At 45.8% G+C, this 25,068-nt stretch overlaps 1 protein-coding gene across 1 annotated transcript in view; it reads left to right on the top strand.

Moving 5' to 3' along the window:
• Positions 1-25,068, top strand: part of LOC144148089 (transmembrane protease serine 11D-like) — a 51,489-nt gene that overhangs the window by 9,869 nt on the left and 16,552 nt on the right. The window contains exons 3-5 of the mRNA XM_077679679.1: positions 2,062-2,159; positions 6,759-6,900; positions 11,312-11,426. Of these exons, the coding sequence (XP_077535805.1) occupies positions 2,062-2,159; positions 6,759-6,900; positions 11,312-11,426 (355 nt within the window). The remainder of the gene's footprint in view (positions 1-2,061; positions 2,160-6,758; positions 6,901-11,311; positions 11,427-25,068) is intronic.

The following is a 25,068-nucleotide window of genomic DNA, read 5'->3' as shown; positions in this document are numbered from 1 at the left end:
GGACGGTTCCCAAAGCAGATGGCGGCGTAGGCCAGCGTACTACGATGGTGGTTAGCTGTCTTTTGTTTGAGCGTGGGGACTACATGTTAGGTGCATTGAAGAATTTTGACCTGTGCATGCGAAAGCTCGGGTGCGAGGGATGTTGAGTTCGCACGTGCTGTGATACAGTACAGGCGAGACAAAACTGAATACAAAAAACTGGCCGCGTGTCTGTTCGTTTCATTGCAAATGTCGACAAAATACGATAGTCTTTCATCGACATTTGCCAAGTACATGCATCCGTTCGCTCTCCGGCTCACCTCTCATGCTGCGATTCTCACGATCCGTCGCGATCCTCACAAACGAAACACGTTAGAGGTTTGCTAAAGTCAATTTAAATTTACTGCCTTCCCCTGATACAGGCAGGGTGTCTCGATGCCAGCGCTGCCGTACGGCAGAGACGCGCGTGAATCGAGGCACCCTACTTCAACGTTTATAGAACTACGTTGCCCTACTCCACGTACGCTCCAAGGGGAACGGGGAACCTACCTAGTAGAACCTTTCGTAACTTTTGCCGTTTGATTTCTTAAAATGCAGCCACGGGTGACAGCAGGCGACAGAGTGAATTCGCACTGGATGTGGTATTTCGTTTGCTATATTAAGAATCAAGCATCCAGAATTTTTTGTTAAAGGCACACTGCAAATATTACTTACGTATTGATTTTCTAACTCATATTTGCGTAATGTCTTGTTCTTGTTCAGCATTCTTGACAAGTATGGACATTGCCCGCGGGCTTAGACATTTAAATTTGGCTGTGGGTATATAAATCTATTGTTCAGATTCTGTTTAACTTCCGCCGGGTGACTGAATCGAGTTAAATTCGGGCAGCGATGTTAGCACTAGTCGCTGCGCCCGGATATGTGGGTTATAATAAACTATCTTTTCATACAGACCGACAGATGAAAATTTCTGCGTTCAAGTAGCCAAATAAAGACTATCGTCTTTAAAAGATGTTTTCGGGCTATTCTAAAAAGCACGGAGTGAAGGCCCCAACGGATGCCATGCGAGCAATGCTAAGGCGGTAAAACTGAATTGAATTGAGCAAACACAAATTGCATCCTTAGTGTAGGTAGGGGAGGAGACGTGACAAAAGCATGAGGCGTAGTGCAGGCGAAAAAGAGAGTGTTACATGGTTCGGGAAGCAGAAGAATGTCGTCTTTCGACATTTGCAGTAGAGCAAGCAGACATTCTGAAATTTTTTTAGTCACGTTTGACGAACGTTTGGTGGAAACTTAATGAGTTCCCTAGTCTCGTTAATGCGAGAACTAGTGAACAGCAGGTTCTACTGGCTGTTGTAACAGCTTCACTCGCAAGGAACAACGTTGGCCGATTCACCAATGCATATGTTGTGTATTCCTTGAGGAAGCCCTTTTGCGGACCCATTCTGATTTTAGGCGACCCCATTACTCCCAGTAACCCGCCCCCCGCCCCTAGCAAAACAAAGACGGGTCGATCGTCATAGCGTTCATCTGACCTTCAGCATCAGCCAAGGTCAAGTCAGCCTCTAGTGCAGTTGCTCAGTGCAACCGTCTCATCGTTCATTCGTCCCAATGCGAGCGGTTTCGAGAAGGGGATAGGGGGAAAGAGTAACGGATAATGACACCAGAAAACGATAAAAGGAGGCTCTGGGCGCACCCACCTTCAGTGCACAAGCGTTTTTAGATCAGTGACTACGCCGGTCAGCGTCTGTATTTGGTCTTGCGGGGCAATTTGTTTGCGCGTTCACTGCTGGCCAAGCATAAAAACCGAGATTTGGCTTACAAATTTGGGTTAAGCGCCTCTAACCAAGGTAAAATTTATGGTTACGTGGTGTCATGTCCATGTCTGTATCGTCGCCGAGACGCTAAAATCTTTCTTTGGTATTACCACCGTCAGTGCTCGAGAGAAATGTAACTTCCTCCTACATTTCGCCTGAATTCTTTGACCTCTAAGTCACGTGCTGAAAAGATTCGCTGGGCATCCACTGACGCAGGGTGGAATTACTCATATTTGTTTCCTTTTTCTGCTTTGTTTGTTGTCAGGTGTTTTTGGCAGTCGACTTCTCCAAGACTACTTATTACTGCTCAGCAGTCATCCTCACCGAGGTACACCTTCTGACTACAGCAAGTTGCGTCTACCGGTAAGAAAACCCGTACGTCTCCTAACTCTTCATCGAAAAATGAGGTAGGAGGAACAGAAGCGATATGGTATTCGGTTCGAACGCAATTGGTTCTAACGTACCTAACGTTCGAACCAATTATGGCAAACACAAATGCAATTTTCTGCTATATAATTTTAAAACTTCTCGCCTACCAATATAAAACCAAAATCATCCTACAAGTTTATTACTTTACTTAGAACTACCTGCTTGAAGTCTAATGTTTCCATTTAGTGTAATATTGTTGGTTAGCTTTTCTTCTGCTTCTAACTTGTTCTTTACATTTGGGGTGCCTTTAATCTGACGCATATTGTTACAGTTGTATCTATGGTTATGTGTAGTTTATGATTATCCATGTAGTTATATTTAGTGCTATAGTTATGTACATGTTTTTCTTTTGCTGTGTCGCTCGTATTCTCTATTTTGTGTATTTTAATGGTGGTCCCGCGGATAGCTTCGGCCTTGGGACCTTCTTCTTCACTACAACTCAACTGTAAACATCTGTAAATTACTGCAATAAACTTGAACTTGAACTTCATGAGGGATAGATATATGCCATGAAGATACTGCATGCCGATGAAGGCGTACCCGTGAGTTTCCTGTTTGCATTAAATAGTATACGTCGCTCCAAATATCCAGTGTGGTTAGGTTTTATAGCAAGGCTAGTAAGTCATTACTGATAAATGTAAGCAGATATGAAGGGGGGACGGTACGTTTTGCAGAACACGATCTGCTATATAGCCACAAACAACATACACAATTTAAGTAGTTGTAAGCGTCCGTATGCCGTTTCACGGGGTTCGAAAAATATGAAGTCGAACAGTTTATTTAAACACATGGCAATATATTTTCCCAAATGAGAAGTGCAGTTGAGCAAAGCAAAAAATGTATAAATGCGCAGTTAGCAACCAGCATACCACGTGTAAAAGTGAAAAAAAATTGTGGTTGATTCCTCTGTCATAGGAATTGGTAAAACACGAAAGTGAAATGTGCAGCGAAATATTCAGCTGAGCATGATTTGCGGGTCGGCGGCGGTCTTTTCGGTGTGCTTGGCGAGCGGCGTCCTGCTGGCGGGTCGTTTCGGCAAAGGTGTACTGGCATCATTTCCGTGATGGATATGACATTAGTGAAATGTTGGGGTATCCCGGCATCAAATACTTTCGTATTAAAATATAAAACCCGAAAACGAACAACCCTAAGTGTAACGTAGTCTTTAGTACTAGAGGTTGCTTCCCCACAAGAAGATTCAGTGTGCAGGGGTTCACCCTTTACGGGCCGCTTGCTTCGTTGTGCTGGAGTCACTTCAGTGACGCATATGAAGTCAGCCAAATCTTCCTTTATCGGGGAATAAAACACTTTCGTGTTAAAAAAACGGCTGACGATTAAGATACTCCCGAGTGAGAAATTTGTGCGGCTCGCGAACTGCAGTTTCCTCTGTTACGGCGCATTTCTGCTACGTCTCAGGAAGTGATCGCAGAATCAGGAAATTCACGGGGAAGGGGGGGGGGAGGGGGGAGCTGTCTTGTGATATCCTCTGTGTGCACTTCCTCCATGCTTTCATCCTCCGCTCTCCTGCACGCTCGTCTTCGGTGGCCTGTCGGTTATCGCGTACCGCGTCGCCACCGGTGTGCGTCTCTCGTCGCCTTGGCATGCCGCCCTCTCCCTCACATTCTCGCCGCCTTTCCTCCTCCGTTTTTTTTAGATGCGACACATCTCATGCTCGCCCCTCTGTCCTTCCTGCGTCTGTCCGGCATTGTCCGCACAGCTGCTCCTCTCCTCCTCTCCTCTCTCGGATGGCGAACACTGTCTCCCAAACAGCTGCGGGTTGGCGCAGCGCGCTCTCACTGCGTTGCTAGGCGCCGGTGGGCGGCGCTGCGCGCGCTCCGCATGTGCAGTACTCTCTCTCCGCGCTCTCCTCTCCTTCGGGCGCTGTGAATATAAAGCGGCACGCCGCGCTCCGACGGTCTCAGTCGACGGTCGTCCGCGTTACGCCTGCACTCTCTCGCAGTACTCAACGATTGCTCGTCGAGCCTCTAACTGTGCACTTTACGGACCACAAGACACTTATTCTCGTCTGCAATAAAGACCGTTTCTTAGCATACGTGTACTGCATGTGCATTGCATGGTGAACGTGGAAAATTACGCCCTCCTCCCCTTCGGGTGAAAATCCCTGCTATAAGCGTAATCAGCACGATGGAAAACGCCAATGGAACCCCCCATGAGATGCGTTGCATCACACCAGGGGTCCCGCGAGGGGAGGTGGGCGTAATTTTTCTTCCGTCTTTATTGTTAACTTGGTTCTCTCAGTTACGAGGGACGACGGCATCGTCAAACCACGGTAGCGGGCGTTAAAAGGGACACTGAAGGCTAATAGCAAGTTTGCCTCAGACGAATGGTCAACTGCCCCGAAGCCCCATCAGCGTTTATTCGGCGGCGAAAGATGCTCGAATTGCCGAAAAGCTAGCAATTGAAATACGCATCTCATTCATCTTTTTTTTAATTTTTCAATTTTCAATTTTTGATTCTTTACGCGAATATCTTCAAGATACTGACCCAGAGACTCGTATATTCATTTTTGCGGCTGCTAATCCATGTGTTTAGACAAACTTCGCTTTTGTCTTCACTGTCCCTGTACGTGTTGCACACTAAAACGATTGAAGGCCTATTGAATGCGCTCACTACTACTACTACTACTACTAGATGATTCGGGTGAAAAGGAAACGAAGTGCACTGGGGATATTATTGAGCCCATTCAGGGGCTCACCTGCATACAACCCAGTGGGGGGGGGAGCCGGAAGAGGATGGCTGAAAGATTAGAGAGGAGAAAGGGTGGTAAATGAGATGGGTCAGCTTAAGAAGAAAAGCGTGGAGCCTCTGTGGAAAACTAGGCGTCTTTTCTCGGCGGTGGCCTGGCGACAAGCAGTTGATTCATCAGACAGACAGACAGACAGACAGACAGACAGACAGACAGACAGGCAGGCAGGCAGGCAGGCAGGCAGGCAGGCAGGCAGGCAGGCAGGCAGGCAGGCAGACAAAGAGACCAAAACGTTGAGGTTTAGGTAGCCTAAAAAAACTTACACCATCTTCCCGAGGGGAACCCTGAGGTGATGCGAAGCATCGCCGAGTTACAATCCAATCCAATCCAATTCAATCCAATCCAATCCAATCCAATCCAAGCCAAGCCAAGCCAAGCCAATCGAATCCAATCCAATGCCCCTCGCGAGAGAGTGTTCGCTATCGGAGAGGAGAGGGGGTGAGCGGCGGAGAGCGCAGCTGGCGCGGCGAGGAGAATGGGGGAGGGGTGGACGCCGACAACGCCGACAACAACGCCGAATGGATGCAGGGACAAGGCGAGTGAATGAGATGCGTCGCATCTAAAAAATTAACAGTGGCTTAGCTCAGCTGTGCCAGGATATACGTACGTGCACATGAACTAAGGTTCAGCTGGCTATACGTAGCTTTACTGGTTGTCTATGATTAGCTTGGTTATCATGCTTACTGCTGCTTGAATGGCACACACTCGGTATCCGCATTATGTGACACATGTATATTTATCAAGCGGCTCCGGTGCAGCGTCACCAATTGCCCTATAGCTAAGCTGGTTCCACAGGCGCACGCCGGTGTTGCTGAGTCGTACGAGCCATCGGTTCCACACCCGGCCACCCCTCACATGATCATCAACAGGACCGGGCCGCCACGTGCGGAACGGAGATCGGCGAAGACGCTGGTCGCATGGGGTGTGCGAGAGACGCCGGGCGGCGAGTAGCGTTCCGGGCGCCGTGTGACGTCCCTGCTCCTCGCGAATGCACAGCACGGCTCTCCAGAAGCCACGCGAAACTTCTCAACCGCGGCCAGTAGAGCTCACGCTACAAAAGAATATCATCTTTAGGAAACGCAATTCAGAAGTAGCAATAATACGTGGGTCATGCGGCACTAACTCGGTGCGCAGAATCACTACATTACTGTAACTGAATACCTCGCCTCTACTCCTCATGGGAGTAGCAAGAGCGGAGGTGCAGAGAGTGAGGGTGGGAGCTCTGGCACACGGGAAAGGGAGTTGTATGGCGGGACGGCAGTAACATGTTATCTCTCCCCGCCATTTGCAGCGAAGGAAGCAGAGACAAGGCCAATTTTTTATCTCAGTAGGTTCGTCCACGTCTCAAGCAGAGCCAGAGTCAGAAGTGGTTTTATTTTTCCATTAATTGGGTAACAAAATTTGTGTATACAGTTGTGGGTTCCATAGTCAGGGACAGAGTCAGGACGTTTTAGAGTAGTGAAGGTAGAAAAACGATATAAAGCAGCAAACAGTCGTAGCGAAAGCAAGGAGTGAAATCCTACACGGGGAACACGAAGAATTCGAAACAAAAGCGACAATTCCGCAGACAATATACTGTTACTAAAGATGGAAGCCTCTCCTTTAACTCTACTTTTTTTCACGCTTGGATGAACGGGTATAAACGATTGTGATCTAGGAGATGTTTATTCACATCTTAAGCCGAAAGCAGTTCGGGAAATGAATGATGCCTGTGCCGGAAATATCAAAACATACAAAAAACGTACAAAAACAAAAACTTTCTGCAGAAATGGAACGTACCCCACATGGGCGAAAGCGTACTACGAGAGCACGGTGCGACTCACGGGTGACTACGTATACGTGGACAAGATACGGATCCACACGGACTACGCCAGCAGGACCTTCAGGAACGACATCGCCCTCATGACCGTAAGAGCATGCGCAGCGTGGTGTAGCAGTGAACTGATCGGGTTGCCGCTTAGACTAGATTTAGTTTTCCATACTAAACTGGTCGACGCATTGTCCCTTAAGATTCTCTGGCGATTCTAGCTCCTTCCTCACGGTGATAGTAAACGGAATTTTTTGTAGTGTTTTATTTTGCCACAGGGAACAGATAACGGTGTATGACGTGATGATGACAAGGAAGGTGATCAGATACATTTGAAAAGGTTTTCTTGGCGGATTTAGTCCACTTATGGAACGGTGATGGGGACTGTTTGAGGAGGCGTTGGTCTAAGTATTGTGAGAGGGCTGGCTTAGGCGTTGTGCTAGGCTCAGCCTAAGCTATTTGCAGACGAGCTAAAATAATGCGGAAATGTAATGCTATGTGCATTCGTAAGAATTCAATTAATGTTTTTTATGAGAACGGTTCATCTCGTAAAATACTTCTAAAGTATGCCTCAGAGGCAAGCTCACCCTATGCATGGATAAAGTGCAACAACACCAGCCAGTTAGGGCTTGCAGGTTTCAGAGAAGTTATTTCAATTTATGGTTTTTACACCGCAAATGCTTTAAAAAATGCTAGTAACACACTAATAAATGAATCACCAACGGCATGTATAAATGAATTCCACTACTCGTGTTATTTCCATGTAGTAACCGATGGATATATGTCTACGTTTTTGGGTCAGCCACACAAGTTGTGATTTGACGGTGTGAATCAAACGTTTGATGCGGAATTACCGCATACAACCAGCTTTCCTTTTCCTTCCTAGAGAAAGTTGAGAGAAGACGGAAAGCATTCAAACTCTGTCAAATGTGCGTCATAATCTTCGGCAAAAGTGCGTCCAACCTTCGCTAAAAGTGCGCCTTATCGATCGTCACACCTTCGAAGACCGAAATCACAAACGAAGAACCAACCCATGCGACCATATTTCGCGCAACGAATCCACGAACGATCGAAATGTATCCCGATAAGTAATTTCTGCGATAAAGGTATGCTATTGTATTCCTTTTTTATGATCGGTGCGGGAATTATCTTTTCTAGAACCATATTTTTTTCGCGATTTTCGAGTAACTGCTTTGACACAAAGAGATCGCAGTTTCACACACGCACCGTGTCTTCAGAGAACTTATCAGAGCTTCTCGGACACCAATCGGTCTATGAGGAAATTTATTAATTCTTTGGCACGACGCTGTCGGCCCCAGTAAGAAAGTTTTCGCTTTAACAAAGGCATATCGACGACTGACAGTGCAGCTTTTTCTCGACTACATGAGAGTTTTGTTTTACTTTTTATGAAAAAAATGTTAGGTTTCGTACAATATTATCGCATAGAATTCAATGGAACTGATTTACTCATTTATGAATGTAACAAGGCTGAACAGCACTCTACGGAAGCTAATGTAAGCAAAACTGCCTAAATGGGTTTCTCCTACAGAGTAGAGACGTGGTGCTTACGATTTTGAGCTTGTTTGCACATATATGCCCTGGCAATATACAGGGTGTCGTAGCTATCATGCACCAAGAAAAAAAAGAGCAATGGCGTTACTAGAAGAAAACCCAGTGCATAATGTTTGCAGTCTGGCGAAGAAGCGGGCAGCATTTTTTCGTCAATGAGGCTTGATTAATTTTTTTAATTAATGATCTAACTCGAGAACTCGTGTCCTAGTACCCACGAGGGGCATCTAACTGCGGCATGTTCAGCGACGAACCATCTGCGTACACGTTTATTCTGACTGATAAAGAAAACCCGGGAAATATACAAAATACCACGTGACGGCGCTTCCGGGCGCATTGTAAAGCAGCGTCCCCAAATAAGCTGGTTGAAAGCAACTGCTTCGCCTGCCACCCGCCCGAAGAGACAGCGCATCACCTTGATAACCGCATCTATAGAAGGAGCAGCAACAGCAAGATTCGCGGGGCGCGTGCGCAGATAAGGCACAAACTCGGTCGGGATTTCTTTTTTTTTCTTTTGTTTATTTCATTCTCAGAGGCAGCCTGTTTGAGGGCATTGCTTTACAATGCGGGCGGAGGCGCCGTCACGTGGTATTTTTTTTTTATATTTCGCGGGCTTTCTTTATCAGTCAGAATAAACGTGTACGGAAATACTTCGTCCCTGAAAATACCGCAGTTATATACCCCTCGTGGGTACAAGTGCCTCATTGACACTTTAGTGATTAGGACAGTACTTCTCGAGTTAGATAATTAATTAAAATTAATTAGTCAAGCCTAATTAACGAAAAAAACGCTGCGCGCTTCTCCACAGTACTGCAAACATTATGCACTAGGTTTTCTTCGATTTACACCATTACTCTTTTTTATAGGAATTCAAAACATCGCAAAAAGACGGGACAAGGAAACGACGCCACAAGCCGCTTGTCCCGTCTTTTTGCGCTTTTCTGAATTCCAGTATGCACCAAGTAGCCCAAACCACCGTTCTAACGCAGTCTTTTTTGTAATCTTGGTGCATCATAGCTGGGACACCCTGTATACATGACAGTAGGTTCTGAGACGGCGTTCGGATATAGATATTCACCTGTTCTAAAGGAAACATTCGTCTCAGTCGTGTCCAAAATAGGAACTGGAAAGTTCATGCCAGCTTCCTGGTACGCTGGCTCCCGTCAGAATGTTGGTAGGTGCAAGCTTTTGTTACTTTTGTTGAATTGTTACTGTCTGTGCAAGAGCGTTCCTGTCTGGTATAAATGAAGTATTTTGCAGGTGAATACACTTGCTAAACATTTCAATTGTTGATCGGGGGGGGGGGGGGGGGGCGTTCAATGCTTCCAAGCTGCAGTTGGGCTATCAGACCCACCGTATTTGAAAGCTGCTACATAATTTTAAACAGCTCCTAATCTTTAAGGTGCGCCGAGATTTGGAGCCACGTACGTTTTCGTTTTCCGCCTTCATCATGAAAGCAGCCACCGCGGTCGCGATCAAGCCCGCGTCCTTAGGGTCAACAGCGAAACGCTAAATTTTTAAAGGCATATCGAAACGTTTTTTAAACATATGACTCCATTTTCGAGAATTGTAAATGGAGGATTTAAGTAGCCTGGTTGTTCGTCCACCAGGCCAGAGTTAGGTTAACAATCTGAGCAGATATCTGATATCGGGATGGCCAACAGTGTTCCTTCTGTCGGACTCTTTTAAGGGTAAATAACAAAAGCCAACGCTAATATTACACATTGTGGATAAAAATTAGTAGTGGCTTAGCTCTGCTATGCCAGGATATACGTAGCGTCAGCTAAAGTTCAGCAATGCAGTCCAATCCAGTCCAGTCTAGTCCAATTCAGTCTAACCCAGTCCAGTCCTGTCCAGTAAATGCTCCTCGCGCATGCTCAGCGCGGCTCTTCACGAGCCACACGAAACGGCTATCAAGCGGCTCTGGTGCAGCGTCAGACTTGGCTACTGCGCAATTCAGGCGCACACCTGGGCACGCGCCGGCGCCAGTGCGTCTGCCGTGGCTATGACGCAACACAATCAACTTTAATCTAATCCAATCCAAATCCAATGTAATCCAATCCAATGCAATCCAATACAAGCCAAGCCAAGCCAAGCCAAGCCAAGCCAAGCCAAGCCAATCCAATCCAATCCAATTCAATGTCCCTCGTGCTTGCGCAGAACCGACCTTCACTGCACACGCGAAACTGCTCAACCTCGGCCAGTGTAGCTTACGCTACAAAACACCTCCTAAGCTAAGCCCACCACGTTATGCCATTCCGCGCTGGCGGCACTTGGTCCCAACTGTGCCAGAAGACAAAGGGTGAGTTTGGAAATTACCCCGGTGTTCTGAGTCCTTTTTCCACTCAGGCCTCCAGTGAAGGGGATCCTGGAAATCGGTTTCTTCATGCATAAGCATTGCGGAATCCTCCGCTCACCGAGTGGGGGGAGCAAATGGAGGGGGAGGAGGTGCTAAGAAAACGGCCGTCAGATTATGTTGGACAGGTGGAAAAGGCGGGTTATGGCACAAAAAACCGTCGTGGTACGAAGCTCCACACTTTTAATCGCTGCGGGAATCGCAACCATGTCAGTTGCAGGAAGTCTAAATTCGCGCTTTCCTATCACCATTATTATTGCTTTCTTCCAACTCAGCTTTATATTAACTCCGCCGCCCCCCTTTCCATTTGCTTGCGACTTTCATGGTGCAAGCGTGAACGTACTGCCGAAGTCCGGAATGGCGTCCGGTGCTTCTGTGTACTTTTCGATTCTTAACATGGCTTCTGCCGTTGGCGGCGGCCGACTCTTCCTTCATGCTCAAGGCTGCACAATTTCTAGAAATAAGTGCCATGCGTGATTCTAATAACACCTATTTAAGAGCCACCCTGGCACTTTATGCGTAATTGCTCTGCATGTGTTCGCATCTCGGCGGCCACAGCCCACAAACTAGTCTCCTTCGTTATGCAGGTTGAAAGACCCCTCGACTTTACGCGCTATACGAAGCCCGTCTGCGTCCCAACAAGCTCTGTCAACGTCACAGACACCCGTGTCACGGTGCCCGGCTGGGGGAGACTCAACACAAGTAAGTCGGTTTTTGATGGCGCAGAAAGCCCTAACTCATGTTTCCAATCTGGGGTCGCAGTGCGCGGAAATTTGTATCAAGTACTTTTGGCAGGCGGGTATGCTTTCGTTACGTACATCTATCTTACACGCTGCATTTCTGTGACAACAAATTGGCCTTCATATTTATTTATTTATTTATTTATTTATTTATTTATTTATTTATTTATTTATTTATTTATTTATTTATTTATTTATTTATTTATTTATTTATTTATTTATTTATTTATTTATTTATTTATTTATTTATTTATTTATTTATTTATTTATTACTACGCTCGGACTTGGGGATATCAGTTGGCGGGCCCAAATATTGAGCAGACATTAAAAGCAAGCAGAGAATGCACAGATAAACAAAAGTGAAGCAATGTATCAGAATAGTAATTAAGACAGACAAGATGTAAAAAAATGTATTGTTCGGAGAAAAAATACGGGAGTAGAGCCGTTGTTATGTGTGGGAGAGAGAGTAATTAACAATTGGTTTTTCTCACCTAGTGGCATGCCCTGATAAAAAATGTTAATGAGTCCAAAATGACAAACTTATAGTTATATTTTGGAATTTTATAGATGAATGAACATTTCTTTGAGTTATTTAAGTTATATGGTCACTGTGTTTAAAAATTCATGCCCAGACAGTCTCCGAATGGTATAATATATAAGTTTAGGCCTCTTGGTTGTGAACTCCCTGAAGTTTGTTGTTATTAGTTTTGTGAAAGGGACCGAAATTAAAGTTGCATCGGCTAATCATTGCAAAATCTGTGCTTTATGTGCGATCATCGGAGCGTTCGGTGCTGTAAATATTGAATGCAATCATAAAACTAAGACTTACGGTTACAAATATTTACGACATTTGGATATGGTTAGTTCAAACTAATTATTGATGATCTGTAGGTCAAGGTAATTGTAACAGGTTTGTGCATGGAAAGCACTGCTGTTAATAGAATCATTGAACGCTACTACATTTTCCCTCTCTATAACATTTATGAACACTTTTTGCCGAAGCAATACTCATGTGTCATGAATCACAAGAGGGAACAATTTTGCTGAGGCGTCATTTGAACTAGTTTGGTCAGGAGTACAGTGTAGTTACGTTCAAACAATGCCGTAGTAAAACGTACAATTTCTTTCGAGGAATGTGTCACAGACTATATTTAAAAAACCGAAAAATATAGCAGGTGTACCTAAACACTGTTACCTGCTTTGGATGCAACAGCCCTGTGCCTCTCCTTAGTAATACCTATCAAAGACTTCTCCGTTGTCACCTCGCGTGAGTGTCTTGCCGGTTGCTTATATAAAGCTACATTCTGCAGATGTGCAGCCTCTCATTACGCAGTTCCGAATAGGTATGATAAACAATGCACACGAAGAAATGCAAGCGAAAAAAGCAGGCGCGAGCACAGTTTAAGAGTTTGTGAAACACTTTAGAGGAGCCATGACGGCTGCCTGCTCGTTCTGCCTTCCTTCCGTGGTTTTGTTTATGGCAAAGGCGTTTCTGACTGGACATTTTTGCTCGGGGATTTTTGTTCTATGCCCACAAAGAGTGACACGCGGCCAATTGAATTTTGCGTACGTGCCGTTGAAGCACAAAGCGATCCATAGCGCGAGATGTTCGTGTGTGTGCGTAGTTTTGCTTGTTTACCGGCCCGCTTTCCTTAAGACAGCTGCTCGTAGGCGAGCTGGAAAATTCCGTAGTTGCTACCCCGTCCTCTGGAGCAGACACTTTAACTTTGAAAGTTGAGCACGTGACAGAGGAACAGAAAGACGCAGTTTTCAATTTTGAATTTCACATTGTCTCGCGGTCATGTGAAGGCCGGACTCCTTTACTCCGCGGACGTCAAAAATTAGCAAGCGTGAGGTACGTTTAGGTTCTTTGGTTAAAGGTGCCGGGCCCCGATTATCCACCACGAGCGTATAGGTCAACGCACTAATTCCAGATCATTAATAGAGATTGAAAATGTAGAGGAATTGCTATTCGCCGCACGACTTATTGTGAGAACTTGAAGCTTTGCTAAAATTTCGTGTCACCTGAGATTTCTTGGTTATCAAGCTTCACAAAGGGGAATAATCTATGATTTTTTTGTTTTTGAGCTACCAAAACACAAAAATATCTGTCTGTCTGTCTGTCTGTCTGTCTGTCTGTCTGTCTGTCTGTCTGTCTGTCTGTCTGTCTGTCTGTCTGTCTGTTGAGAAAGAAGTAATTATTAAAAACTTTATCATGGCGCACAGACTAGTTTTAACAGCGCTTCCCTATCAGCATGAAATCGCCCAATTGGCTTCACAGCAATCCGGAAAATCAACTAACTACAAGCCAAATGTCGTCAGCCGCGAACAAGCTTTACAATATTAAATTTACAGGGAGTTTAAGTTCACAAGATGTTCAAAGAAAGGGCCCAGAAACTATATTTAATCGCATAAACAACGCCTCTGTAACATGCTCAAGGTCTTTCCCTTGACCACTATGTTACGAGCGCGCCAACGAGAAAAAAGTTTCTTCGCCTAGCGTTACCAGCTTCGTCTCCGAACGACTCATGAGGATCGATTGTACCGGCTACAGCATTGGGGACACCGCCCGGTGCGATATGGCTTGAAAACACGTAACACCACGACTACACCGGTATGCATTGCCCCTGTAAATGCCCGACGAGGAAGGGTTTCCACTTAACCAATATTTCGAGATATCCGAGTTTGGGTTAACGAGGAATTACGGTAATTCGCTTGCCGTACATTCTCTCGAAATTACGCTTGACAATGCAGGCTGAGGATCCTTAATTGTTCTGTTAACATGCGCATAAACCAGCGGCTGCTGCTTGGCAGGCAGACGTCCAATGTGTTCGCCGCAATGCACCGAGTGGGTAGTCCCCAGAAAGTACTGCTGCAGGGCACTCACCGGGGCTACCAGATCCGAAGTAGAGCCTACCAAGTTGAATGCGCGTGCACTACTACCGGTCGCTGCACATGGTTTGCAGGCAAGGCAGACTGAAACCACCCCTACAGCTAGGGAGTATGAACAGCGCATTGGACACTGTTTCTGCTTTCTCTAAAAAAAACTAGCAAAACGTCGTGATGGGCGGTAGGGTGAAATGGTGCAGCGGTTTTGCTACTCGTGGTACATATAAAGCGACGCCGACACAGACGACTTAAATATTTAGGGAAATACAGCGCCTAAACGAGGACAGGGAAAGAAGTACACAAACATGAACGCTAACAACTAAGACGTTTTTAAAGCGAAACTTTTTACCCCTGCCCCGTATGGGTTCTGTCGCGATCGGTGGTGCGAACAGAAAACTCCCGCGAACGAACAAAAGAAGTTACTGGCCCCGCCTGGAATCAAACCTGGAACAAATGGTGAAACGGAACGCGAGCCCGTTGTCTTACGAATTGAGCTACGAGACCACATGCAGACGGGAGATACTCACCGAGCACATCTGCGGCTTCACCACCCTCGGTGTCGCTGAATGCCACGTGATAGCGTCACGCGACCTCTCGCCCCGCTGCTAGCTCCGCCCACGGCATGTGTAGCGGCCGTGTGAGCGCTTTGCGCATGCGCTAGGAGTTATAAAGGAAGCTCACACCAACCCATGGCAGCTCTACACTATGCGCATGCCCATGCTATGCTATTCTTAACTAGCTAAGAATAGCTTCTTAAGAACAGCTGTTTAACTAGTTAATAATAGCATACCATGGGCATGCTTATACGGTCAGCACTTGATAAGTAGTGCCAGCACTTGATGGTCACTAGCTTTGATTTCCAAGCAAAGACTAAAGGAGGCGGGGTTTCTGGATGGCGCCATTGCAGCCGAATGCGAAGAAATCAGACGTGAGCCAATAACACGGTTGTTTCATAGGCTGCTCCAGAAGAAATAAAACGAGTGGAAAAAAATTCCGGGTGTTCATTGGCTCATGCATGGCATCAAGACAGTGATCAGTTCATTTCCAAGGAAGGCTAACAGGGCAGCTTGAAATGAGGACGTCTCGGTTATGTTGGCTACGTGTCACGGCAACGAATTTTATTCGGCGATACTGCGAAGAGCGGGAATTCGGATAAATATTTGTTCTGGCGAATGTCGGGTTAACTTTATGAGCATGATCAAGACGAGAAAAAAGCGGGGCGGCGGGGAATGTGAGGGCGTGCAAACGAGTTGGTGCTATGATATCGTAGCACCAACTCGTTTGCGCGCGTCATACCTCCACTCCTTCTACTTCCACTTCCTCCTTGTATACTTCCATTCCTTGTATATACAAGGAATGGAACTATGACAAAACTTTCCCCGCATAATGACGGGCGGAAGATAAAGAGATATTTTTTTCTGTGAAGGCACACTGTGCTGTCGAGAGTAGTACGAAAAAATGAACCTTGCAGCTTTCTTTTAAGTGCAATGCACTTCTTAAGCGACCCTGAACCTGCGTCCACCGGCGATGTCCGCGCACGTGGAGATGGGCGCGCGCAGCCTGGCCGCTGACATGGCACATACCCATGTGGGGGATTGGCCAGGAATCTCCTCGTCTTCCTTGGCAACGGGGGGAGATGGGCGCGCGCTGCCTGGCCGCTGACATGGCACATACCCACGTGGGGGATTGGCCAAGAATCGGGCGTGACAAGGGCTAATGCACCTGCTTAAAGGAGTACTGACACGAAATTTCAAAGTTAAGATCCGCTCTAGCAATCAAGTACAACGACAACACAAATAGGTGCCTGTGAATAAATGCATCTTTCTTTCTTTGTAGTTGTGTGTGTGTGTGTGTGATCTCTCTTTCGCGAACATTACCGAACCGCGCAAATTCAACTCGTGCATTCGCACTTTCACATTCTTCCCCTCGGGGAAATGCGGGGAATTTTTTTGAAGAGGCTCTAAAAGAGTTCGTTAGATTAACATTATGGAGGTGCCATACAATCGACGCATGCTCGAATGAATTTCTAGCAATGAGACATAATCGTGAAATCTGGTAATGGAGTTAGCTTGCCTTAAAAGATGCTTTAGAAGTCCACGTTTTTTCAGTGCTTTTCTAGTTCATCTGATGTGAGAGTTCCAAGACGGGTTATCAGACAGCTCCCGCCCACGTAGAAACAAACCCGTGACCGTGGTTGGTCACTACGTGCAACGTGCCGGCGCGTCGATATGATGAAATTTACCATCAGACATTTGAACGCATGAGTACCACTATAGGTACTGTTTCATCCACGTCCCCGAAAATCAAGATGAGGGTCAACGGCTTGATTAAAATCCAACACCCCAAATGTTGGGCACGGTTCTACGCTTCTGTTGTCTGGGACACGCATTCAAAAAAGAAGGAAATCAAAGGCAAGCTTATTTATAACCGCTATCAAAGACACGATTCACCTGCCACACCTATGCAGAATAACGGAATTCCAAAGCTGGAATCCCGAAGAAGCAGCCGATTAAAATTTCTTGTCGATCTTTGGTACCGCAAACTTCGTATTGACCCATTGACCTCCCTTTCCTTTCGGCCTACCAGTCACTACCTCCCCTTTAAATTTACGCCCTTGTTCGCCCCCACAAACACTCATGAATATTCATTTTTCCCGCGAACAATATCTGAGTGGAAGAGTACCCCTTCCACTGTGTTTCTCAGTGGCTAAGGCGTTGCGCTGCTGAGCACGAGGTCGCGGGTTCGATTCCCGGCCGCGGCTGCCGCTTTTCTGATGGAGGCGAAAAGCAAAAACGCCCGTGTGTACGAGATTTCGGCGCACGTTAAAGATCCCCAGGTGGTCAAAATTAATCCGGAGCCCTCCACTACGGCGCGCCTCATCGCCTGCTTTGCGTCGGCGCGTTAAACCCTACAATCAATCAATCAATCAATCAATCAATCTTCCACTGTGTTTAACTTCGCCAAATCTGCATGCATCAATTGATCAGCTTTTTCACGTGTAGAATTTTTTTACTGTCATCTTTGTTGATGTTTCTAAGATAGAGCTTGTATAGTTACATCTACGTGATATGCTATGTATTCATCTTCCCACTTCTGCTTGGGACTAATTCTGGCCTGCAGTATTGCCTAAAAAATAAAAAAATATAATTCATTAAAAAATTATCGTTGCAAGAAAACATGGTTAACCTGTTGCACAAAAACGTGGTCAACCTGTTGCACCCGCGTCATCTATCTTTGTTTGGCAAAGTCCCAAAGGTCTTGAGCATGCAAAAGAAGAAACCTCAATACGGCTTCAAACAATACCACTTCAAACCAACGCTGGGTTTATTCACGAACGATAACTCGGGTAGATTCTGAACCATCTCCTACCCCCAAGAACAGACACCCCCTCTTTTTCGTCGGAAGAAAAAAGAACTGAAGGTAATCTCTACAACGATTTTCTGCACTTAGTTTTCACAAAAGATAACATGCAAAATTTGATTGATTGATTGATTGATTGATCGATTGATTGATTGATTGATTGATTGATTGATTGATTGATTGATTGATTGATTGATTGATTGATTGATTGATTGATTGATTGATTGATTGATTGATTGATTGATTGATTGATTGATTGATTGATTGTAGGGTTTAACGCGCCAACGCAACGCAGGCGATGAGGCGCGCCGTAGTGGAGGGCTCCGGGTTAATTTTGACCACCTGGGGATCTTTAAAGTGCACCGAAATCTCGTACAAACGGGCGTTTTTGCTTTTCGCCTAGATCAGAAAAGCGGCCGCCGCGGCCGATAACGGCAGCACTCCTGACATCCCATAAGCTGACAGTGTTGCAACTGACCCCCTGATTATCACTGGGGAGGGAATTCTTAATTTTTTGTTGAACGGTGACCATAAAAACGCTTGCTGGTCAGACGCTATCGCAAACAATTTTACCAGGCGATATGCAGAATGGTGTAGCAGGTATCTGCGACTGGTTTGCCGTAAATTAATTTCTGCATCCGTGCTTACGGGTGACTGAAAAAAAGGCAGAAATAGCACCACTACCTGTAACAGGCGACAGTACAGCCCCTTCCAACTACAGACCGATCTCCCTGACTAGTACATCGTGCAAAATACTCTACATGATTGTAAAGCATCTAACATCATCATCTAAATTTTTAGAGGCTAAAGGCGCGTTATAACCTAGCCAACAATGGCTTAAAAGTGGACTGTCAACCACTACGCAGCTTACAGATGTTTTACGCGACCGCGATTTTTCCATCAATAACCCCACACAATAAGGCCTAATACTGCTCGATTTTTCAGAAGTGTTTGACTCGGTATGCCATAGCAAACTAATCGAAATACAAATGGTATAATCGTAACCGGTAATTTACTAGGCTGGATTGAAGACTTCCCATATATGACCGTTCGCAGTTCGTAATCTTTGAACACGTGCTATCGGAGAGCAAACGTCTCACGTCCGGAGTCCCCCGGGACCCCATTCTTGGGCTACTCCTTTTCCTAATCTGTAATAATGACGTCACGGCAGATATTTCCTGTAACGTGAATAACGATTTTGTTATCTTCCAGGAAATCAACAATCCTAGAGACCATCTCGCGCTTACTCGTTCTTTAAATCAGCTAACAGTCTTTACCGCATTGACAAGAAATGAATTTCTCTTACCGCATATTTGCCACGCTACTGGTCAAGTAAATTAACAGAATAGTTAAGGGGTGATTATCACATCTGACCTCAAATGGGGCCCTCACGTTTGAAGCATTGCGCCCGCAGCCTTGGGAAACTTGTTTTATATGCGAGAATGTTTGCGGCTTGCGCCGAGATCAACTAAACTATCAGCTTACACCAAGTACATAAGGCCATTACTGGACCATGTCAATGCCATATGGTTCCCGTATACTGCCACTAATATTAAAGAAGACTGGACAAGGTTCACGCGGAAGCCTTCATATTTACAGTTAAACCTGTATGTAACTAACCCCTATGTAACGAATTCCTCCATTTAACGAATTTTTTTAATTCCTATTGCCACCTCCATTGAAGCCCATGTGTTCGCGACCTCTGTGTAACAAAGGCGCTGCGGCAGTGGACCTCGATGTAACGAACTCACTAAGATGATCAGTCATTGTGTTTTGCACTTTTACCAAAAAATCGGCAGGAGAAATGCACTATTTTACCGAATACTAACACGAAGACAGCAGATATGGAAGTGTCTAGGATCACTAAAAACAAAATTCGTCGTGATGATGATGATGAACGGAGAGGCAATCGTCATTCCATGGCTAATGTCCCCCTCAGTTTAGGTTTTGCTTCTGCAGCGTGACACCAGGCGACAAGAGTAATGACACTTTACTTAACTACAACGCAAGGTGAGCGTGGTGTCGGTTGGACACTTAAGTTTTGAGGTGCTAAGCCTGCCTGTTGGCATGTAGTCGCGCGTCTTCACTGGTACGTGGGGTGCCGGTTCGTCGGTGACGGATTCTGCTGCCAAAAAAAAAAAAAATTAAACATTTTCTGTTTTCAAGACGAGCTCGCACTTTAAAATGCCGTCTCCTCCCGGCAGAGTATCCCATCTAGCCCCTTTCAACAATTTTGAGTGTGGGAAAGAGCATCAACTGCACAAAAAGGCGCCCTTTCGGCATAACTTTGCTTCTTAAAACGCGTCTGGAACCAAAAAGTGTCAAAAGGCAAAAGTGATAATTACTTTACGTTTGTGGACACGGGGGTAAGCGACCCTGCTTAATCGGAGTGCCGCGTAGTGCCAGAGTACGTGCCAAAAGCCTTAGGCGGAACTCACGCAGTTTTCCACTGTGAAATAAATATTTCCAGGGTGATTTCACCTTCACTGATATCTAAAATGTCGGTTTTGTTTCTGCTTTATTTACGCGAGCTTTATTTCGAAACGTGCATGTAACGAAAACCTGCATGTAACGAATAATTGCAAACTTTTTTCAAGTTCGTTATATCTAGGTTTAACTGTATCCGCAATAAGTATACGCTTGCCGACTCAGCAAGTATGTCATGTGACTGCGGGCTTCCTTCACTATAGACCTTAAAGCCCAACAAGGGCGTCTAAGGTACCTCCTTCAACTCCTGCGAAATCATAAAACCGACGCCTTCCAGAAACCAGGGAAACAAGGCAATTCAGCCGCGCACATTAACAGAATATTCCTGTCATAAAGATGATTTTAAGTACTCATTTTTTTGTCTTCACAATTCGGAATAGGAACTACCTCAGCCCGTCCACCACCAACACATATTAACTACCTAAACTTTTATCTGCAATCGCGAATAATAGCCCTATAAGAGGATAAAAACATACACCTGGAAAGTTTTGCAAGCCCGCGTTGGAGGTTACACTGCAGGGTGCATAGAACTCTATCTCGCCATTTGCCTGTATTGCGTGCTGCCAAATTTGTTTGTGCAACTACTCTTGACTGTGTATGACGGCGTTCCATAACAGTTTATTTTGCTGCTACCTATTGATTTTGTATCACATGCTCTGTAGGCGTCATCAGTCTTTACTTGGATTAAGTTGTAACGCTACATCCACACATGTACATGTCCCAGTTCTGTCCCGTCATATATTTGTTGAAATATGAGTCGTGAACTTTCGTTTTCTTGTTGAAACTGAGCGGTGCAAATAAAACAAGCATGTCTCCTCTTTACGAGCTTAATAATGTATAGTCGCTGTTGTTGTGTTCTCTACCTAATTATTCTTACTATCTTTGTTCACATCTATTCATGTATACCTACCTGATTTGATCTAAAAAAGTGACTGACATTATTTTTAAATAAATAAATAAATAAATAAATAAATAAATAAATAAATATACTTGAACGAACCATGGTCATCCTCTCAATTTGAAAACTTACTATCGTCGGAAGGCACTTCAACTCCGACGCACAGTTTCTGCTATATTCGACGTCGTTTGTGCCCGCCCACGAAGGAGGCAGCGTCCGCTTTGACGCTTCTGGAGGTCCAGTGGAGAGGAGAGAGAAGCAGCATGCCCTGCACCGAGTTCATGGGTTGATGAGGTTGAAGGTCGTGTAGAACAAAGATGGGTCCAGTAATGCCGTAGTCAACAGCTGACGGGTAGAAGACACTGTGAACTTGATTGAGAGCCCTTGATGTGACGGCTGTGCCAGGCTTGGCGGATGCTCTCCTCACCGCCGTGCAGGGTCGCCATTTCTCGGCCCGCGCTGGCGGGCAGTATGACCGGGGGTTACATTTTTGCGAACTGGCTATACTTTGAAGGTAGCCTTTTCGACGCTAGAGTCGGGGCTGGTCTCGTGTTGTAGTTGATATTGCTAAACAGAGATGTTGCGCCGGAAGGCAACCTTTCACAAGGAAATCAGCAAGGTCACTGGAGGCCACCATGTCTCCTTAATGATGTCGGATTCGTCTTCAGGTGCATATTGCGACTCCATAGTCTTGTCCATTCTCGCGTGGCTAGACTGTTGATCCAGAGACTCGCCGCTTGGAGGGGGTGGCAAGGTTGCAGGGGAATGTCAGCGACATGTTTGAAAATCGCCACATGCTGCCGCATAAGACTTAGCTGCAGACTACCTGTGATTTGGCGGCCACCACTGAATCTGTGTATCGGACGGCGCAGTCCGCGACGTCCTGAAAATATGTCCTGAAAATCAACGGCCAGATAATGGTGTCTTGTGGTCGCTATGCAAACGAACCTGCCGCCCGAGTTTGCACTCGAACTGGGCCCGGAACTTTCAGGCGAACGAGGAATTCAAGACAGTCTTTGTCATTTCTACGTACATCAGGCACTTCCAGTTCGCACATGGTGTTGCCCATTACAGGAGGAGTGTTGAATGCTAAAGACATTCCCGCATGACGACAAGGTGGCCGTGCACTCCAAATCACCAAAGACAGGGCTTATTGACAACTAATCTACTCATAATGAATGTCAAAGCGATGAGACGCACAAGTGGGACGCTTTAAATGGCGTGCTTCTTTTATGGTGACCGTGTGCCGATAGCTCACCTACTGGAACGTTCCCTTTTTTGTGGATGGATTTCGGAATTATCCCTGGAGTGACGCATGACACTTGACTGGAGCTGAGTTTTTGTCTATGCAGAGGAAGGATTTAAGGAAGCCTACCCATAAACAGTTTCACCGTAATAGATGAGCACATTATGGCGATCGTGCCAGTCAACGTCGACAAACGACTGCTTTCAAGAACTTCAAAGAAATTATGGTTACATCGAGTGTGCTTCAGACTCAGCCTCGGTTTAAGGCAGGCCCACCGGTGTTAACTACAGCCAAGTCACTGCGACAAACAGCGTAGCGAGGTCGCCTATGACTTACTGTAATATGCAGTGTTCCAAAAAGAATAGTGCCACTAAAGTCACTATGTAACACGTGTGGGGCCAGGCCGATCCATAAGATGTCCTGGACAGAGGTCGGCAGACTCACTCATGAGTCCACTCACTCAGACTCAATTGGACTCAAACTCGCGCGTGAGTTTGAGTTTCAGTGAGCGCACACGTGCTGCTTAGCAAGAAGTCTGAGTTTGAGTGAGAGTAATTGGAAAATAAATTTGTGAGTGAGTTTGAGTGAGCCACGATAACTTTGCCGAGGTATGGTCCTGGAGACTACCTCTATAGATTGCAGAAAGAGGCGGTATACAGGCGGCGATTAGGGTAAATAGCAGGGTAGAATGTTTTAGAAAACTTGTGACAGAGTCTTGTATTCTGTGTGACAGCGTGGTCAAGCCATTTTGTGCAGCAAGAACAAGTCTTGAATGTGTCATACCTTTTAAAGACTGCCGAGCAATGGAACCAGAGAGGGGAATGCGCGTGTGCCGGAAGTCTGATAGGGTAATGATTGGAAAGCGGTGTGATTACATGAAGTGCCGTACATCTTTAAGGCAACTCTAAAGATCCCTGGCGTCTGATTAAGAAACACATGCATTATTGCCAATTTGACGGATTTCTGGCCCAGATTTAGTGCTCACAGCCTCTACCACAAATGAATAACGAGAGGGGAGATAAGGTCAATCGTCGTGACAACGGCCTTGCCCACCGCAGTTAAGAATAGGGCGAGGGAAACTCGAAGGTTCTTTAGTATTCAACTGATAAGTGAAAAACGGTTTTGAAATTTTGGCGAACGCTGCATTCACGGTAGTTACTGCCTGCTTGCCCACATGGTGACTTTGCAGGGGCTGACAAAAACCATGACAGATCTGGACGTGCAAGCAACGACACCGGCGTTACTCCGATTGCCATCCAGGGAGGGGGCGTGACCGTCATTGGGAAAGACGCCAAAAACTCCACTGCTTCACTGACAGGTAGGGGCTGCAAGCCTTCGTCAACGGGGACATCAAAATAGTTAAAAGCTGAGGCCTGTCAGATGGCGACCATCTTGTCCTCAGGAGGTGCCTGCGTACAGGCAGCATAGGTCCCATGCTTTTATCGTATATCTATACAGAACACCTTCCCAGCAGCCTTGGATGTGAGGCTAGCAGTGTGTTTGGTAATAGATAGGCAGAAAATTTAAAAAGTGGTACAAAACCCATTGATAGACTAGCGACAGCTGATGCTGACGGCAACCCTAGCTGAGTTACCTTTTCCGCGCATGGTGTTGGTGGGTTCTTTCTGCGCCCCTTTCCGTTTGTCAGACTTCGGAATTACTTCCACCCTATTCGCAAAACCACCCACGCTTGGCACATTCTGCGGCTCACAGTTTTACGGCATACACGGTTTTCTACATTTCGATCATATCAGTCAACGTTTACCATGTCGACGGTTCGGCGCATCCTCTGACTTCGCCGGTGGTCTGAGGGGGCACCACTGGACAGTTAGTGACAACACGTCACACTGCAATGCATCGCTCTCGCGCTGAGGCTTACTCTGAGAACAACAGTCCAACTGCGAAGCAGCCAATTTCCTCGCATTTGGGTAAACTAATTTTGGTAAAGTAGAGTCTGCTGAACTAACTCACACGTGCACGTCTGCTAAACACATAGTGGTCTCGAACGAAAACCGTAAATGACCAAGTGAACTTCTAATTGAATTAGTGAATTATTTATGCGCAGAATCGAGGAGTGAAACGTGTGGGACATTTACGCCAGTGTACAAGGTAAACGCAGTTTTTCCACTTTAGGACCCCTGTCTGTATAACTGTGTTCCTTCAACTCCGTTTGCTGGAAAACAAAAAAAAAACGAATTTCTCATGTTGTGTTTATGCTGGTTACGGCTTATGAATAGCCCCGCATGGCATGGTAAATCAATGATCTCCGACCTTGTAAACACTAAACAAAACGTAGCTGTTCATCACCCCGGGGAACCTGCCATAGATATGCTCTACTTGCCCCAGCAAACGGAGCGATATCAAGCGAAACACAGATTTCGCCTTAGGGCTATTTTATAGGGCGGGTAACTAAAAGTGAAATACACAAATATCTTGAGGGGAAACCAAGTAGATGAATACACGGGAAAAAGAAGAAGGAACGACGCTGAACTCAAGACTAATTGTATTGAAAACGCAAAAATACACGAGTACTAAGACCAAACTCATGCACTGGGACATCATGACGCCATAGTTAGATTACAAGCGCATCCGAAACTGCACCTTGAGTGCAAAACTAGGAGTTCGAAATGAAACCGCTTCAACTCCTTCTAGTTTTGGTAATATAGTAGCATGCTTCTGTCTTAAGTTCACGTTGTTTTCTATGATGCAAAGGTGTTTTTGAGT

The sequence above is a fragment of the Haemaphysalis longicornis genome, unplaced genomic scaffold, assembly GCF_048455015.1.
Source record: "Haemaphysalis longicornis isolate Haplotype H1 unplaced genomic scaffold, Haemaphysalis longicornis Haplotype H1 scaffold_76, whole genome shotgun sequence".
Classification (NCBI taxonomy): domain Eukaryota; kingdom Metazoa; phylum Arthropoda; class Arachnida; order Ixodida; family Ixodidae; genus Haemaphysalis; species Haemaphysalis longicornis.
Note: the sequence above shows the minus strand (reverse complement) of the source record. Positions and strands in the feature narration are given on the sequence as shown.